This window comes from Solanum stenotomum, chromosome 3 (assembly GCF_019186545.1).
Source record: "Solanum stenotomum isolate F172 chromosome 3, ASM1918654v1, whole genome shotgun sequence".
Classification (NCBI taxonomy): domain Eukaryota; kingdom Viridiplantae; phylum Streptophyta; class Magnoliopsida; order Solanales; family Solanaceae; genus Solanum; species Solanum stenotomum.
Window position 1 is genome coordinate 59,255,302 of NC_064284.1, and position 16,673 is coordinate 59,271,974.

Below are 16,673 nucleotides of genomic sequence, written 5' to 3' on the forward strand. Positions count from 1 at the left end.
TTATGCCCACTTTTACATTCATGTATATTAATATAATTCTTAACAACATTTTATAATAACATTCACAACCTTAATTATCGTTGTTTTTATGATAATATATTTTTCTATTGAAAAATTATATTTTATAAACACAATTTTTATTTATGAATATATTATAAGTTGAATTTATATGCTTAATTTTTCATGTTTATTTATATTTTGATTTCTCTTAAATTTTCGCTCCACTACTAAATAACATATTTTTAATTAAATAGTTTCTACTCACTTAATAATTATGTTGTATATGTGATATGTCAATTAAAATGTAGATAACTTTAATAATAAAATTTATTTTACTTTAATAAACTTAAAAATGAAAGTTTTATTTTTAAAAACTAGTCTCAGCATAGCTTATCTCAATATCACTTATCCCAACATAACTAATCTCAACAATCGAATTGTCCTCCAATTGTTGCAAATAAATGTCTTATAAGGCTCTTCCCAGTCTTGAATTCCACTGGTATTTGAGCTAAAATAGCTCTAGCTGCTATGATCATCCAACATGCCTGCTTAGGGATGGCCATAGTCTACAACACAATTCCTTTCATATAGTAGGCATGTAACCATCTAATCCACAGTTTGTCCCTGTTTCTGACATAAATCCCAACAAGACTTTGCCTTATTTCATAATAATATACATGGATATCTATCAAGACTATACCTCCTGTGGCTTTAGGCAAGCAAACCCTGAAGTAAGCTAGTAAACAGGTAAGCAAAATTAGCACACTATAACAGTATCACAAAACTGAAGTCTTACAGTACCATCGGCCTCCAAATAATCTTTTGCCAATCATTCCAAAATCCTAACAACCCAGAAACAAGGAAACTAAAGACTATATCTCGAATTAAAACATATACAACCTTAGAATATATTGCCAGTGTCTAGGCAAAGCTTCTCAGTATATTTCAATTCTCAAACATTACACAATCGACTTTGGATACAAAAACATGAGGGCTAATGCAAGACAATTCATAACCAGCAGAGGGAAAAAGGCCATGAGGGGTAAACCGATGAAACCATATTGCTCATGAAATGTTCCATCATGAACTTCTGCCATACCATAATCCCAAATAGCTGAAGATGACAATATATGCTAACATTACACCATAAGTTTCTTCTTTCCCAAAGTAACATCTATTGCGTCCTCATCCTGCTATTCTCTGCAGCCCTCACTTGCAAGAAATAAGGATGGGCCTACAAAACAGTGAGAGAAAACTAGATATCAGGTTTATGCCACAAATCTGAGAACCAATACAGACACGTGATATCAAATGCACTAGTGAAAATAATTCTATCACACACATCCTTTGTCTGTGCATAAACACACAGCAAGAGTAACAAAATAAAGATGCCCTATCAATGATGAGGCGATAAAACCTACAAATGTATGGTTTAAGATATCTTCCACACACAAAGGAAATAAAGAAAAAAGTTGGTTAAATTCCAGGAACCTCGATGTAGTTAGTTCCTTCTCTTTTTTTATTTTTGAGAATTGGTAAACAAGTTAGTTCCTTCTCTTCTCCCACAACTTTCCCCATACAATCTCTTTCCTGGGGCATGTGTCTTGTTTAAAACTTTAAGGGGTCGTTTGGTTTGAATATGAGTTATGATGGAATAAGTTATGTTGGGATTAGTTATGATGGGATAAGTTGTCCTGAGATTATTTCTTATTAAGTGTTTGGTTTGTTGTATGCAAAATAATATATATTGATAAATTTTAAGAACAGGTTGTTTGATTACAAAATTACCCTTCACTTAATTTAAACTTTTTAAATTTTTCTTTGCGAGCTTTAGTTATTCATTTTTTATTTTTATTTTTATTTTTTTTGGTTATTCATTTTTTAAAATAAAACTTTTCTTTTATTTAAATATTTTTGTTTATGTATTCCCATGATAAGTGAAAATATAACTTTTTTCTTATTTAGCTTAAAAATAGAACTTCCCTCTTAAGTTTATTAAAGAGAAGAAAATTTATGAGATACCAAAATAAAATAAACATAAGAATTAGTCAAATAAATTCATAAATAAAAATTATATTTATATAGTATAATTTTTTAATAGAAAAATATGTATAATTATCATAAAAATAAGTAGTAAATATTATTATACATGGTATTAAAAAAAATGTAAATATACATAAATGTGAAAAATGATATATAAAAAGGATTTTGAAGGGACATATTTGTCATTTACCTATTTTATCCTTTACCTATTTTATCCTGAGATTAACTCCCCTTATCCATCACACCAAACGACCCCTAATTGTAGTTGATTATTCATATCCTGGTCTTAGTGCTGTAGGTTTTCAAAAGTCACCTAATCCCTCCCATTTTCAAAAGTCACCTAATCCCTCCCTTGCTACTATACTTGGAAAAAACAGCAATACTCATTTGGCTATACAGGCAAAGCATAGACAAAACAGAATTTATGACCCCAAATAGTAGTCGCAAATTATATGGAATTACCATTGCTTCTTTTGCTGTAAGTCTATCTTGATGATCATAACGGAGAAGCTTGTCTAGAAAATCTATAGCCTGCAATTACACCTCAAAATCAAAGTATCAAATTCTGAGCAAAGACAATTTGTTATAGCAAGTCAAACCAAAGTGGTTAACATAAATTACCACAGATTGAAGGCACATACCTCAGGCGACACCAAATGCTGATTATCTGCATTAATAAATTTGGACCATGGCTTCCTACTGTGCCTGCAGGAGAAGTGACTATATTAACTATCAATAGCATACATTCTGACTGCAATCAGATATGCCACCATTCTGTGAAAGCTAACTGGTGAAACTTATTTCCGTAAGAACCTTATTTAGTTGTGCTTGTCCCCCCTCCAGGTCATTTTGTTTGACCAACCAGCTACTTCCACATTTCTATCATAGCTAGCTACTGAGATCATCTCAGTAAGTCAGCAACACTATCTAGTTGCAGCTCACAGTTGATTTTACACTCCCTCCCTCCATCCCCTTTTCTTTGAATTGCTAACTATTTAAGTAATTTGTATACAAATAACAACGACGACATACCCAGTCTAATCCCACAAGTGGGACCGGGGAGGATAGGATGTACATAAACCTTACCCTTCCCAACCTTTTAGGGGTAGAGAAGCAGTTTTCACTTTGCAGGGTTGCATGAATTTTTAGTAATTAGTATATTTTATAAAAAATAAAGACTTTTTTCCTTAATATCAATTGCCATACTGTTCAGAGTGTCAAATGTGATTTAACTGCTCTACATCTCTATATCTTTTTCAACTTGTCCAACTCTCATAATAACATATGTCCACCAAACTCGAATATAATAAATCATTCGAACTTTATCCGAGGTTCTAAAAAAGTCAACCATGTGAATCTTTTTTATTTATTTATAAGGACTAACCATGTATATTAAAAAGGAATTGAGAGGGCAATTCATTTCAATAGGTTTATGATTGGTGATGAAATATTAACAAGGTTAAAGATGACAGCCTGAAACATACCTGCCAACCATCGCCTCCAGCTGAGGATCAAGCTCCAGTTGATACTTGTGCAAATATGCATTCAACTCATCAGTTCCAAGTACCTAAAAAGATAATTCTCCATCAACTCCAAACGAATAGGTAAGATATACTTGCACCTGATAACGTTTCCTCTCATTCAAACAACTGACAACTCTACTGATAGACGTAACTAGACGAACCTACCATCAAGACTATTATAGACCATCGACCTAGTTGCAGAATTTGTTTAGAGGCATGAAAAGGGGTAACATTTGGGACAAAGACCTCATTGAACCAGATTCTGATCCAGAAAAGACACAACGCAGTAGATTGCGTGAGCAGAAAGCTGTAGCCAAACAGGTTACCTTAGCAATTTTGACAAGCTGATCCTGGTTATCATGGCCATAGAAGAAAGGTTCCTTGCGGAAGATCTACATAAAGAACAATACGCCTATTAAGCACAATTAACAAGATGATAAAAACTAATACACAATGTAATCTCTATAAACTTTTTTTGATAAGTAATCTCTAAAAACTTGTGGGTCTAATTTCAAAAGGCCCACAACCTCAGATCTAGGAAAATAGATGAAGCACCATGATTGGCTTAAGCCTTAAAGCTTCTTACCATTCCTGCAAACATGCATCCAAGGCTCCACATGTCCAAAGAATAGTCATAATCTTGCAAGTCAACTAGAAGTTCAGGGCCCTTGAAGTATCTGATAAACAAACAAAAACATATTCAAACTTGCTGTGATAGCCTTTTATAGACCAAAAGAGGGGATAAAATCAAATCAATGGCCACTAAATATTTTGATACATTATGTACCGTAAGTTAACATTATGTGGCCAACTTAACTTTTACACTGGTTTTCAATTAACCTTGAACATCTTCTAACTTTCTCCAAGCAAAAATTGACTGCTCTAGCATATGTATGGATTCATGGAGAGCAGTTTGTAGATTCTTTTGTCAAGTCCAGCAAACTTACAAGCTGGAAAGTGTACATTCCATTACATGGTTACACTGCAAAGAGCGCCTCTTGGCAATCTTCTTAAGGGGTCGTTTGGTATGATGCAGAGGCGAATCTAGGATTTTTCGAATATGGGTGCACCAAGAAAAATGTATTAAGTGGGAATTGATCCTCAGTCCTCAAAGTCAAAAGCTCAACATTTAACCATGTGGACCAACTAGACTTTTTATAGTACGGGTGCAAGAATATAATATTATACAAATGTTAGAAAAGATATACATAAAATATCTAATTTTAGGAAGAGACCACGGGTTCGGGCGCCCTATTTTTTGCACTTAAATTTGCCACTGGTATGATGTATAATTATACTGGGATTATAATGCAAGTATTAGTTACGTAGGTATTAGTTATGCAAGGATTAGTAATATAGATACTATTTCTTGTTAGGTGTTTGTTCATTGCACTTAAATTGGATATATAAGATATCATTCAAAATATTTATTTATTTTTTAAACTAAAAAGTAATGGGTTTACAATCATAACCATGGATGCTTGTCCTTCATTGTTTTCTAGGAAAAAGATAATGATAGGTTTTGTCCTTTAGGTACACTTATACATGGATTAGTGTTCCATGTTGGTGGTGGTATAAAATAATGCACCAATTGGTTTATTATGTTATACAAGACTTAAGTTATGCATGATTTAAATTACAACCAAACATTGGATAAAGTTCACTAAATAATATATCATGATTATTTTCCTTGTACATCATATCAAACAAATCCTAAGAGTAGATATAGTGAAGCCTAGGAGCCTTTTTCTGTTAGCATAGCAAAGTGAATGAAGCTCCTAATGAAGGAGTGTCCCATGACCTCATGGTCGTAAGTAGCATCATAAACATTTTGAGATAGAAATTTGAAAAATTCAAACTCCAAAAGCCAACCCACATGATGGATATCTTATTTTATCTGAGGCAGTGTAGTCCATAACTAAATAGCTAACTTAACAAAGACCTACAGGATTATCTTGTTTCCGAACTACAAGCTCAAATTCCCAGAGAACAGTTTGTAAAGTAAAAATAGAAAGAACCATTAACTATTAAAAAACTGTAAATAACACCAACATTTGGCAAAGCAACTGCACCTATCCTTTCTTTTTTCTTTTTTTTTTTTTTTTGATGACAAGGGAAACCCGCAGCCGCTACCCTTCACAAGGTAAAACCCCTGCTCCTATTCAATAGCTCGCACACCACATAGGATGCACCTATTCCACCAATCAGTTTTAGCAAAATATGCCTTACCTTGAAGCCACACGGACATTATATTCCTTTCCTGGATGGTAAAATTCAGCAAGACCCCAGTCTATCAAGCGAAGCTTCCGCAACTCATGGTCTATCATAACATTATGTGGCTTGACATCTCTGTGCATTATTCCCTGAGAATGACAATAGTCTAGTGCCTGCAGGTTCATAAAGAAGTTTCAATTCCCACTTCCTCCATAAAATATACACAAGGAATAGACCAATGGTGAACTAAACAACTGTTATAAGAAGCTTTATTGTCAGAAGTAGGGCAACCTTAAGACAGTAAGAACTATGAGTTATTTTATTTATCAACTTGCTAGTTCAGAAAAGGTTTCCGCTGAGCACCAATATATAACTGAAACAGACTTCTAAAACGGAGGTCATCACAGGTTGGAGGAACCCACTTCCTCTTAGAATTGTTCCATACAGTATACCCTCCAGCAATCATTTCTTGCAAACTCTATCCCCACTTCCTGTTATATTAGTACTTGTTGTATTGTTATAGTTTTGTCCTTCGATTTCTGTTACATTTTGTTGTTTCTTGTACTTTGATTATCATATTATTTGGTTGTAGTTGGTATTCTGGATGCTTTGTTATGCTTTCTCTCCTGTTTATTCTTTATCTGGACTGATTTTCCTTGAGCCAAGGGTCTATTCTAAAACAGTCTCTCTACCTTCACAAGGTAGGGGTAAGGCTGCATACACACCACCCTCCCTAGACCCCACTTGGATTACACTAGGTATGTTGTTGTTTCCTTTACTTTGGTTAGCGTATTATTTGTTGTTGCTTTTCTTTATTATTTTCAACATGTCTTCTTCATTACTGTATTTGTTATTGCTTTGGAATGCATTACTTAAGCCGATGGTCTATACTCTATCAGAATCACTCTCGCTACCTTCACAAAGTAGGGGTAAGATTTGTGTGAACACCACCCTCCGCAAAGCCCACTTGTGGAATTACACTGGGTATGTCGTTGAAATCCATAAAGCTCCCATTATAAGAATTCACTTTTAATTTGGGGCAAGGACATGATTACAAGTGACAAAGTCTGCCTTCTAAAACTGTGCTAGGCACATAAATGCGAAGGAATTTACTTAGTAGACTCCATCAAAAGAAAATGAGAATACATCTACAAAATGTTCAAGTGCTTCCAAAACCGTATCTCTGATAAAAAGAGTGATACTGCATAAAATAAATGGAGGGAACTCCCAAATCCTGGTCAACATAAAAAGTAGTATGGGATAGGCAAACCTACAGCTAGATGACAATAAGACATGCATAAAACTAATATCTTCAGTTATATGCCGATAGAAGGAAAGTAAAACAAGGCAGACAATGAGGGGGGAGAAATACTGACTGCTATCATATGGATATCCCTTTACCTTGAGAAGCTCATATATGTAGTAGCGTATGTCATAATCCGTTAATGTTGGGTACAGTACTTTGAAATCTGTACTGTTCACATACTCAAAAATTAAGCTTGGTGTTTTTGAGTGCTGGTCTCTGACAATATCAAGGAGTTTGACAACATTTGGTCCGCCACAGAGGTTCTGCAAGATTTTGATCTCTCTCTTGATCTACACAAATACCATCAATAACAGTTCAAAAGTATGTACACAATTGCAATTAAATCATTTGGTTGAAGAAGTTCAAAATTAGAGACGAGAGAAGATAGAAAAAAGCTGCACCAGCAGATACATAATGATACCAAACTTGCTAAAATAAGCTCAATAAAAGATTGGTTTATATTTTACATATTCATAAGATAGATACGACTTTCTCTAAAAGGCTGTTAACATGGATGATTTTCATCAAATGTTAGGTTAGCAAAAAGTACCATGCGGTATATAAGGCAATAGCAACTTTATACAATACAGTAAATAACCAACTTTACAGTTAAATTTCTTTGTGAAGCAGAATCTTTTTTATTTTTATTTTTTGAAACTGAAAAAAAAAGATTCTGCACAAATCCTTGAAGCCCAGTTGGTGCACTGTCCAAATTCGGTGGATAATGTACCCACCCATCTAACCCTCTCCACTTAAACACCAGACTATTGTCCATAGGGTTTGAAAGTGTGACATTTGCCTAATCAACATTGCTCATAAAAAAACAACATAGTCACCTGTTACATAAAGTGCCAGTAACCTAAGGTGAAAATACAGAACTCATACCTTTTTCTTCTTAACAGGTTTCAGGATCTTGATTATGCACTTCTCGTTGCTGTTAACATTTATACCTTCAAAAACTTCACTATATTTTCCTCTTCCAACTTTCCGAACAACCTCATAGTCATCCTGATCACTGGAATAATAAAACAGAAGGATGGTTCAATGAGAATAATACAATATCTCCGAGTTTAATTAAGTTGAACTGGTCAAAGAGGAGGATTCTGAACGGAAACAAAATCTAATTAAATAACTGGTACCATCATCCTAACAGCATTTGCTGAAGCAAGATTAAATTGTCAAAGGAGGCCCGGTGACGTGATTCCAAGACATCAGAAAACTTGGAACTTGAAAAGGAAAACATCACAGGACTTATATTAACAACCTACATACTCTTCTCTCTTTTGCAAGAAAAGGTTTTTATAGTTTCTTTTAAATTGTCTTTTACTGCAAGTAAATACATAGCCAATGACTTGAGGCCAAATGAAATGGTAATAAAAATCTGTACATCTAGCAAGTAACTCAAAAAGGATCTGAAGGCATCATTATTCTTTGCGACCAAAGAAGATGGAAGTGCAATGATAACATTATTGACAATGTAAGGATGGTGGATTATTTGGAAGGAAAGGAATGCAAGGATTTTTGAAAGCAAATCAGAATCTGTAGTTAGTGCTAAGCACATATGGCTATCCCAAGTGTGGTGTAACATGGCCATTGCAAATGATATAGTGGCCATGGTGGATTTTTTGAGCTCATTACAAAACACGTAATGGAGCTACCCATTGTAAAATATCCACAACACCTTCTGGTTGCTGGACATTTGATACAATACCTTTTTAACAGTCAGAAAAAAGAAAAAACTTATTTGACGATGTTCAGCCAATGTTATGATGGAAGAAACTAACACACGCTCCAAGTTGCATTTACTAGAGTACATGGGCCTTGTGAGTTGCGACATGAAATTGAGCAAGAAGCTGTGGAAAGAACTAGCTGTTATTAATGGGATGTGCATTAAGGGGAGATTTCAATACAAACAGATTCGAAGACGAGAAGCTGTGGAGGGCAAGAAATACAAGATCAATAAGGAAGTTCTCCAGAATTACAAATGACCTTTCTTTGATTGATCTTCCACTTCATGGAGGCACATTTTACATGGTTCAGAAGCATTTATAATCACAGAGTTTCTAGACTGGATAGATTTCTTGTTTCAGAGACTTGGAATGAGTAATTCAAATCGAAGACTGTTGGCCAGAACAACGTCAGATCACTATCCTACTATTCTTAATTGTGGAGAATGAGAAAAAGGGAAAGGATAATCAAGTTCAAGGAAGTGTGGTTTGAGCAGCAGGGGTTCATTGAGATGGCTAGATAAATGGTGGAATTCTTATAATGTAGAAGGAAAACTTTGTCAGCTACCTGTGAAGAAGCTAATATTGCTGAAAATGACATTAAAAATGGAACAAGGAAGTATTTGGAAGCTTGGAAGCAAGGAAGAATAAAGCAATGAAGAGATCAGAAGAATTGGACCATCAGGAGAGGGGAGAAGGGGAAACAGGAACAGAACCAGTCTGTATCTGAAAGGAATTTAATTAACAAGGAGCCTGAAGGTATTGCCAAAGAATATTTGTCCTGAAGACAAAAATCTAGATGCCTTTGGGTCAAGCAAGGGAATAAATACAAAAAATTCCATCAGATGGCAAATGCACACAAAAGGTAAATTGTACTGATAACTTACTAGTTACTGAAGGGAAGTTGGTGGCTAATGAGCAGAGAATCAAAGATCATATTTTGGAGTTCTATGGAGATCTTTATCTAAACCTGAGCTGCGGAGACCAACATGTACAAAGTAACCTAAAGAGAAGTTCAGGAAGAAAAAGAGTGGTTGCAGAGACATTCACTATGGAGAAAGTGGAAGAGGTAATAAAGTTATTTTTAAGGACAGAAGGCACCACCCGGATGGTTTCATTTGAATTTTTTTCAGAAGTGCTGGAATACAATTAAAGAGAATGTGTGGAGGACAGTAGATCTGTTCTTTCAAGAAGGCACATTTGTAAAGAGGTTCAATTCTATTTCTATTGCCTTGATCCCAAAAAAAAAAGGGGGCTGTAGAAGTGAAAGATTTCAAACCAATTAGTCTGCTGGGCAGAGTTCAAAAGATTGCAGCAGAATTGTTAGCGGAAAGACTCGAAATGGTGATAGATAAATTGATTTCAGCAAACTAGAGTGCATTTATAAAAGGTAGACAAATTACTGATGCAACTTTGGTTGGGAATGAAGTGATGAACACTTTTTTATGTAAACTGGTCATGTTTATTAAATCTTATGGAACAAATGAATACGTAAATGACTATAGCAAATTCAGTATTGTACATCAACTGTCAGATTTTCAATCTTTATCGATGGGAGTCCCCAAGGACTCTTCAAAATTCAAATCCTTGAAATGGTTGAGGCACAGTGATCCATTGTCCCCATACCTATACCTTTTGTGTTGATGATGGAGGTCTTAAGAAGAATGCTAAGGAAGGCAGAGAATTTAGAGTGGCTTAGAGAAATTGGAGGGAGGGGGGAGTTTGGCTATTTCACACATACTTTATGCTGATGACACTCTTCCTATGTGTGAAGCCAGGAAAGAGCAATTCTTGTATATTAGAGGGATTTCACTGTGTTTTGAAGCTGTTACAACTTACAGGCTAGCCTGTATAAAAGCAGTGTATTCAATATTAATGCAGACAATTATGTTCAAGAATTGGTTGACCATTTGGGATGCAAAGTAGAGAGTTCTCCCAAAGTGTACCTTGCCCTCCATGGGGCAAGGAATAATGAACAGAATATATGGCAGGGATTCTTAGTGCCCATTTGGCCATGGATAGTTTTCACTTTTTCAGGAATACATAGAATTGCAATTTTCCAGAATTCGGAAAAATTCCAAAAGCTGTTTTCAAAATTTTCGCTCCTATCACTCACAAAAATTCAAAAACTCCAATTTGTATTCATGTTCAAAACACAACTTGGAGTACAATGACATTTATCTATCTATATCTATCTTCTATATCTATCTATCTATACTACCTTAAAAGCATGAACTTCCTAACTTGAATGTTAAATTACAATAATACCCCTACTTAAAACACCCATTTATTTCTATTTGAATAGCATATGTTCTCTTGAAAGGTTGTGACTTTGGTGACTTTTTAGAAGGATTGTGACTTTTCTGATGAGTTGTGACTTTTCAAAAGGGTTGTGACTTTTCTGATGAATTATTGTATTAATTATTTCTACATAACTTTAAAATTCTTCTATCACCCCTATATAACTGATAACACAACGTTGTTATTGACCATGGATGGAAGGAAGTTGTAATTCTAGGAAAAAGAAAGAAGGGCGTAAAGATGAACTCCATTCCCTGCGCCACTACTTACTTCCAAAAGCCCCAAATACCATTTTCAACTTGTACTACTTTTTTTCAAATTTCACAATTCTTATATCCAAACAACCACTTAGATAAGTACACACAAGATAACTTTATGGAGGAAAATATTTATCTTTTGAAGGAAAATTGACCTTAACTCGTGTTTTGGATGGAATCCTACATACAGGATGCCACTTTCTCTAATCCCCTCAAGTGTGGAAAAGAAACAGAATTCTATGACCAACCAATTCTCGTGGGAAGGAAACTCAAATAATCAGAAGATGCATTTGGTTAGATGAAAAAGGTAACAAAAGACAAAAGAGGGAGGCCTGGGAGTTTGAAATTTGACACTAAACAACAGAGCTTATTGTTTAAAAGGTTATAGAGGTATAATGTGGATTTTGGAGAATAACTTGCAAACTGAGGGCAGAATAACAGAAGTACAAGAGTAGAGGTGGGAAATAGTTGCAAGATTAAATTCAGTAAAGATGTTTCGGTAGGAAATTAGTGCCTTAAAACAAAATTCCCAACAATGCATAATTGTTCTACTAACAAGAACGGATTTCTGGCTAAATTCTACTCAAGTGCAGGGTGGCGAAAATTCTAAAAGGCTAAAAATCTGGGAACTTGAAGAATTCTTCCAGTTCTTATAGCAGTAGAATACTACTGATGTAGTTGAGGATACGGTGGATTCTTCAATCTGGTTAACGAGCAGTGAGAATTTCTTTGATCTGGTTAGCGAGTAGTGACAAGAAATTCTCTGTAAAAACAGTTACAGAGCATTACAGAAACATGAGGGGCAATGGGAGGTATCATGGCCATGAAAAATGCTTTGGAAGACTAAGCTTCCCACCAGGGTTGCCTGCTTTTGTATAGATTGCTTCTTTGGGGCCTGATGTACCCATGGCAAACTCCAAAAGAGAGGATTTGCACCGGGGAGCAGGTATTTTCCATGTGAAGAAGCTCAGGAGACTGTTAATCGTTCATTGCAACTTCTCAAGGTAGTGCAGGAATTTCTTTTGGAGTATTTGTGGTGTAACATGGGTGATGCCAGGAAATGCCCAAGAGCTTGTTGGACTGCTGGAAGAATCAGAAAACAACCAAGAGGCTTAAACAGATATGGAGAACAATTCCACTAAACATCCTATGGACCCTATGGCTGGAAAGAAACAAGAGATGCTTTGAAGATAAAAAAAAGTCGAATTTCTTTGTCAAGACAAAATGTATTCACAATTTGTAATTTGGGTGCAAGGAGGGCCTGATTGAGGATATGAACCAACATCTTGACTTTCTAGATAAGCTAGGGAGTTGTATGTGATTGTGAGATAGATTTGAGATCCTGTTCTGATGCAACTGTTGTACCACCTTGGTAGTAATTTTTTATCCTACATTATCAGGAATAAAAGAACATTGACCATAATTTTTCAAACAAGAAATATGCTTACCAGTTTAGTAAGAGATGATCTCAATACTCAATAGCCATCTCCAAATTCTTGTCTAAATATAGAGCACGCAAAATGATTTGATTCCAAATAAAAATGGCACAAGCACTTGTGCGAACAGACGATAGCAAGGCATCAGCCTCCAGAAATGAAAAGAAATATTGCATATTTGTTTAGTGCATGCGTGAATAATTCTTGCAAATCAGTTTCCAGTTTATTCTAAATGCTTACAAATGTCAGTAATGAAACATAGCAAGTTTTGGAGTCCATTCCTGAAGCCATAGGCTTCCATCTAGCTAAAAAATAATCATATAAGCTAGTGTATGTGGAAGACTGGAGAGTTCCCTCCTCACATGCTTTCTTTTGGTTATGATCATTTAGTTTATGAGTTTACCAGCAAAACCAACACCCATACCAAAAACACTTGAAATTGTCTTCAGCAATCAATCTACCACTCAATCAACTATGCCTTTAGCCCATACTAGTCAATCAACTATATGAATCCTTCATATCAATTATTCTGACTAGATCAGTTCTCTATGCTAAATAATTGACTCTTAAAATTCTAAAAAATTAAGGCTCTCAAACTAACACTTAAAAAGGGGTTGTTGCAATAAAATGATAGCATTAACTGTGGGGTCAGAGGAGCGGAGATGGTAATATGACACATCATAATATACAAAAGTAGAAATTACATAATTTCATTAATTAATTACTAGGTGATTAGAGATGAAAAAGAAGCATAAAAAATTACCCCCATTGTTCAGTAAGGGGTCATTTGATAGCTAGTAATTAAGTAAGCTATTCGTGTATTAAGAGGTGAATAACTAATTCTATATTTGGTAGTTGGGTAGGAGGTAAGCTATTCATGTATAAAATTAATACACTTTGGTTTGCAATAAAAACCCGCACAACTAATACATATATAAGTTATGATGGAATCCATGTATTATTTTATGCAAGTAGAAGATGGAATAACTACACTTTGGTTTGCAATTTAAGAACCCACACAACTAATACATATATAAGTTATGACAGAATCCATGTATTATTTTATGCAAGTAGAAGATGGAATAACTAATGCATGTATACCTATATCATGCAAAACTAATACATGCATAAAATTATACATAGATTCTCTCATAATTAATCATTGCATTACTAATACTTGCATAACTCTAATCAGCTACCAAACGATCATAATCCCTTCAACAATTATTCAATCAACTATGTCTCAATCCATACTAGTCCGTTTGGCTATATGAATTTGGTTCTCGATACTACATAATTATCTTTTAAGACAAAAGTTCTAGACAATTAAGGTTCTCAATCTAACACATAAGGGGTTGTTTGGTAACTGGATAAGAAACAAGTTAACTATGTATTAATTTCCTTATAACTTGTACGATATTCAATAGCTAAATAGGAACTAACTTATTGATGTATAAAACTAATACGAAGTTTGGTTGACAATTAAGAATCCTGCATAATTATTTCATTAGAAGGTGGAATAACTAATGTACATGTTTAACTAATCCTTAGATAACTAATACATGCACAAGATAATACATAAATTCACTCATATCTACTCCCTACCTTACTAATACATGCATACTTCTAACCAGCTATCAAACGACCCAAAGGGTTTTTCCCAATAATACTAATAGAAGGATTAACCGATATATCATAATATAAAAAGTATAAATTACATAATTTCAATCATCAATTACTAAGCAATTAGCGCCAAAAAGAAGCAGAAAATAATTACCCCCATTGTACAGTAAGGGCTTCATAATCCCAATATTCCCTAGGGCGAAGCACGTTGACATCCGTGTAAACACGAGCTTTCGACATAACTTTACCGTCAATCTCCAGTTTGGAGCTGTTGATCTTACTAAAAGTGAGGAAATTTCCGGCGACCGAATCAGGAGGTGAGGCAAGTGGAGCACGATAAGCAACAAGGACAGCGCACACTAGAGAGATACGGAAGAGAAATTGAGCGCATCTTCCATGTGAAGCCACCGCCGTAGTGTAATCAACGGCGATTGTATACTACTACGCAATCTAACATTTTTTCACAAGAGAGAGAATCAGTGAAGTGGGAGTGTTGGTGTTGGTGTTGGTGTTGGATCGAGTTTTGGGCGTGAAGTTGGATATACTGGACTAGTCTCAGGACGTGGACAGTGAATTTGGGTCTGATCCTTGGCCCTAAAATTATCTTAGTGGTCCATTTCAATTACCAAGCGTTTTTGTGATTCTATGGGAAAATTATATCAAAATAGCAAATTATTAATTCAAAATAAATGATATAATCACAGTTTGATTTAATTGTAACCCGCAACAAACTGTTGTCATTCATCTCTCTCTGAAATTCTCGCTCGCCACTCTCATTTTCTCGCTGGCAGTCTCTCCCTCGCCTCTCTCCCTTTTATACAAACACAAATGTATAAAATGTGTTTGTATTTGTATAAAAGTGAGAGAAAATTGTATATATACATATCTTTTCGTTCGCTTCTCTCCCTAGAGAATCTCGCTCGCCACTCTCACTTTATACAAACACAAATGTATAATTTGTGTTTGTGTTTGTATAAAGCGAGAGAAAATTGTATATACAAATACAAATACATATATTTTCGTCATATACACCTATAATTATACAAATACAGATCTTCCCCTGTCCAGTTTGCTTTTGTCTTTCTCTTTTTCTCCCTTTATACAAACACACAGATTATACAATTGATTCTTTTGTATATGTATACCGAAACAGATTATACAATTGATCTTTTGTATATGTATACCGAAATATACATATTAATAGCCATAGCAAACATAAAGTTTGTTATGGAACGCAATTATACAAACTATAGTTATAGCATACAAATATGATTTTTATGTTTGCTAAACCTAAAATTTACTCATTAATATTTGCATAACTTTTGTGATCCTGAGCCCTAATATTTGCATAACTTATGTGGAATAAGTTATATGGATATTAGCTATACATGTATTAAAATGATAAAATTACACGTTCACCTCTATTAATTTACTTTTAAATGTGTAGAGTATTAATTTATAACGAATCAAATAATTAAGGACAAATTACAGAAATCACATACTTTTAATGCAAAATTACAATCTATCCCTTGAAAATTTATAATTACAGAAATTCCTTAAATGGATACAATAATATAAGCGCTGATACATTAATCTGATGAGCGAGATACAANATCCCTCAAACAGATACAATAATATAAGCGTTGAGACATTAATCTGATGCGCGAAATACAATAATATAAGCGCTGATACATTAATATGATGCGCAAGATACAATAATATAAGCGATGATACATTAATCTGATGCGCGAGATACAATAATATAAGCGTTGATACACTAATCTGACGCGCGAAAATGAGGGATTTTGAAGATTTGTAAAACTTATAGGGGATAATAATAATAAGTAAACTACAAAGTGGGATTTCTATAATTTTTCCAATAATTAATATATGTGAAATAAATAACTACCATTTTTTTCTTTGATTTTTTTATCTTGTTAATTGCTTAATTAATTCTAGGTTCTTTGCTTACATTCTTGTTAATTTTTTTTTTTTGGCGGTAAGGTAGTGACTATTAATTCTGATTAATTTCTTTGCTTAAATTCTCTATGCATTACCAGTATAAGTTTTAATTCTTTTAATTATTTGTTATTTACTTTATTATTTTTATCTACTGATATTTATTTAATTTTAATGTATTATACTTAAATAGTTTGTTACTTTAATGGTTAAAATAAATAGGGATAATTGTATGGAATGACAAACTTATAATCTAAAATAAATGGAGTAGCTACTGTTTGATT

General features: G+C 34.2%; 1 protein-coding gene across 1 annotated transcript; it reads right to left on the minus strand.

Moving 5' to 3' along the window:
- Positions 1–748: 748 nt before the first annotated feature.
- Positions 749–15,060, minus strand: LOC125859368 (casein kinase II subunit alpha-2). The gene is made up of 10 exons (XM_049539101.1): positions 14,585–15,060; positions 7,972–8,101; positions 7,182–7,376; positions 5,796–5,953; positions 4,153–4,243; positions 3,893–3,958; positions 3,528–3,610; positions 2,685–2,748; positions 2,506–2,574; positions 749–1,234 (listed from the first exon to the last, which is right to left on the minus strand). Exons 1-10 carry the CDS (start codon positions 14,668–14,670, stop codon positions 1,175–1,177), a joined length of 1,002 nt encoding a protein of 333 aa, XP_049395058.1. The 5' UTR covers positions 14,671–15,060; the 3' UTR covers positions 749–1,174.
- Between the last annotated feature and the right edge of the window lie 1,613 nt (positions 15,061–16,673).

Excerpts from the sequence above, each read along its gene's own strand:
- LOC125859368 (XM_049539101.1), bottom strand. The coding sequence starts at position 14,670 with ATGTCGAAAGCTCGTGTTTACACGGATGTCAACGTGCTTCGCCCTAGG. Across the intron at positions 5,954-7,181 it reads ACATATATGAGCTTCTCAAG|GCACTAGACTATTGTCATTC; the intron begins GTAAAGGGATAT and ends ATGAACCTGCAG. Across the intron at positions 3,611-3,892 it reads AGCTTGTCAAAATTGCTAAG|GTACTTGGAACTGATGAGTT; the intron begins GTAACCTGTTTG and ends TTATCTTTTTAG.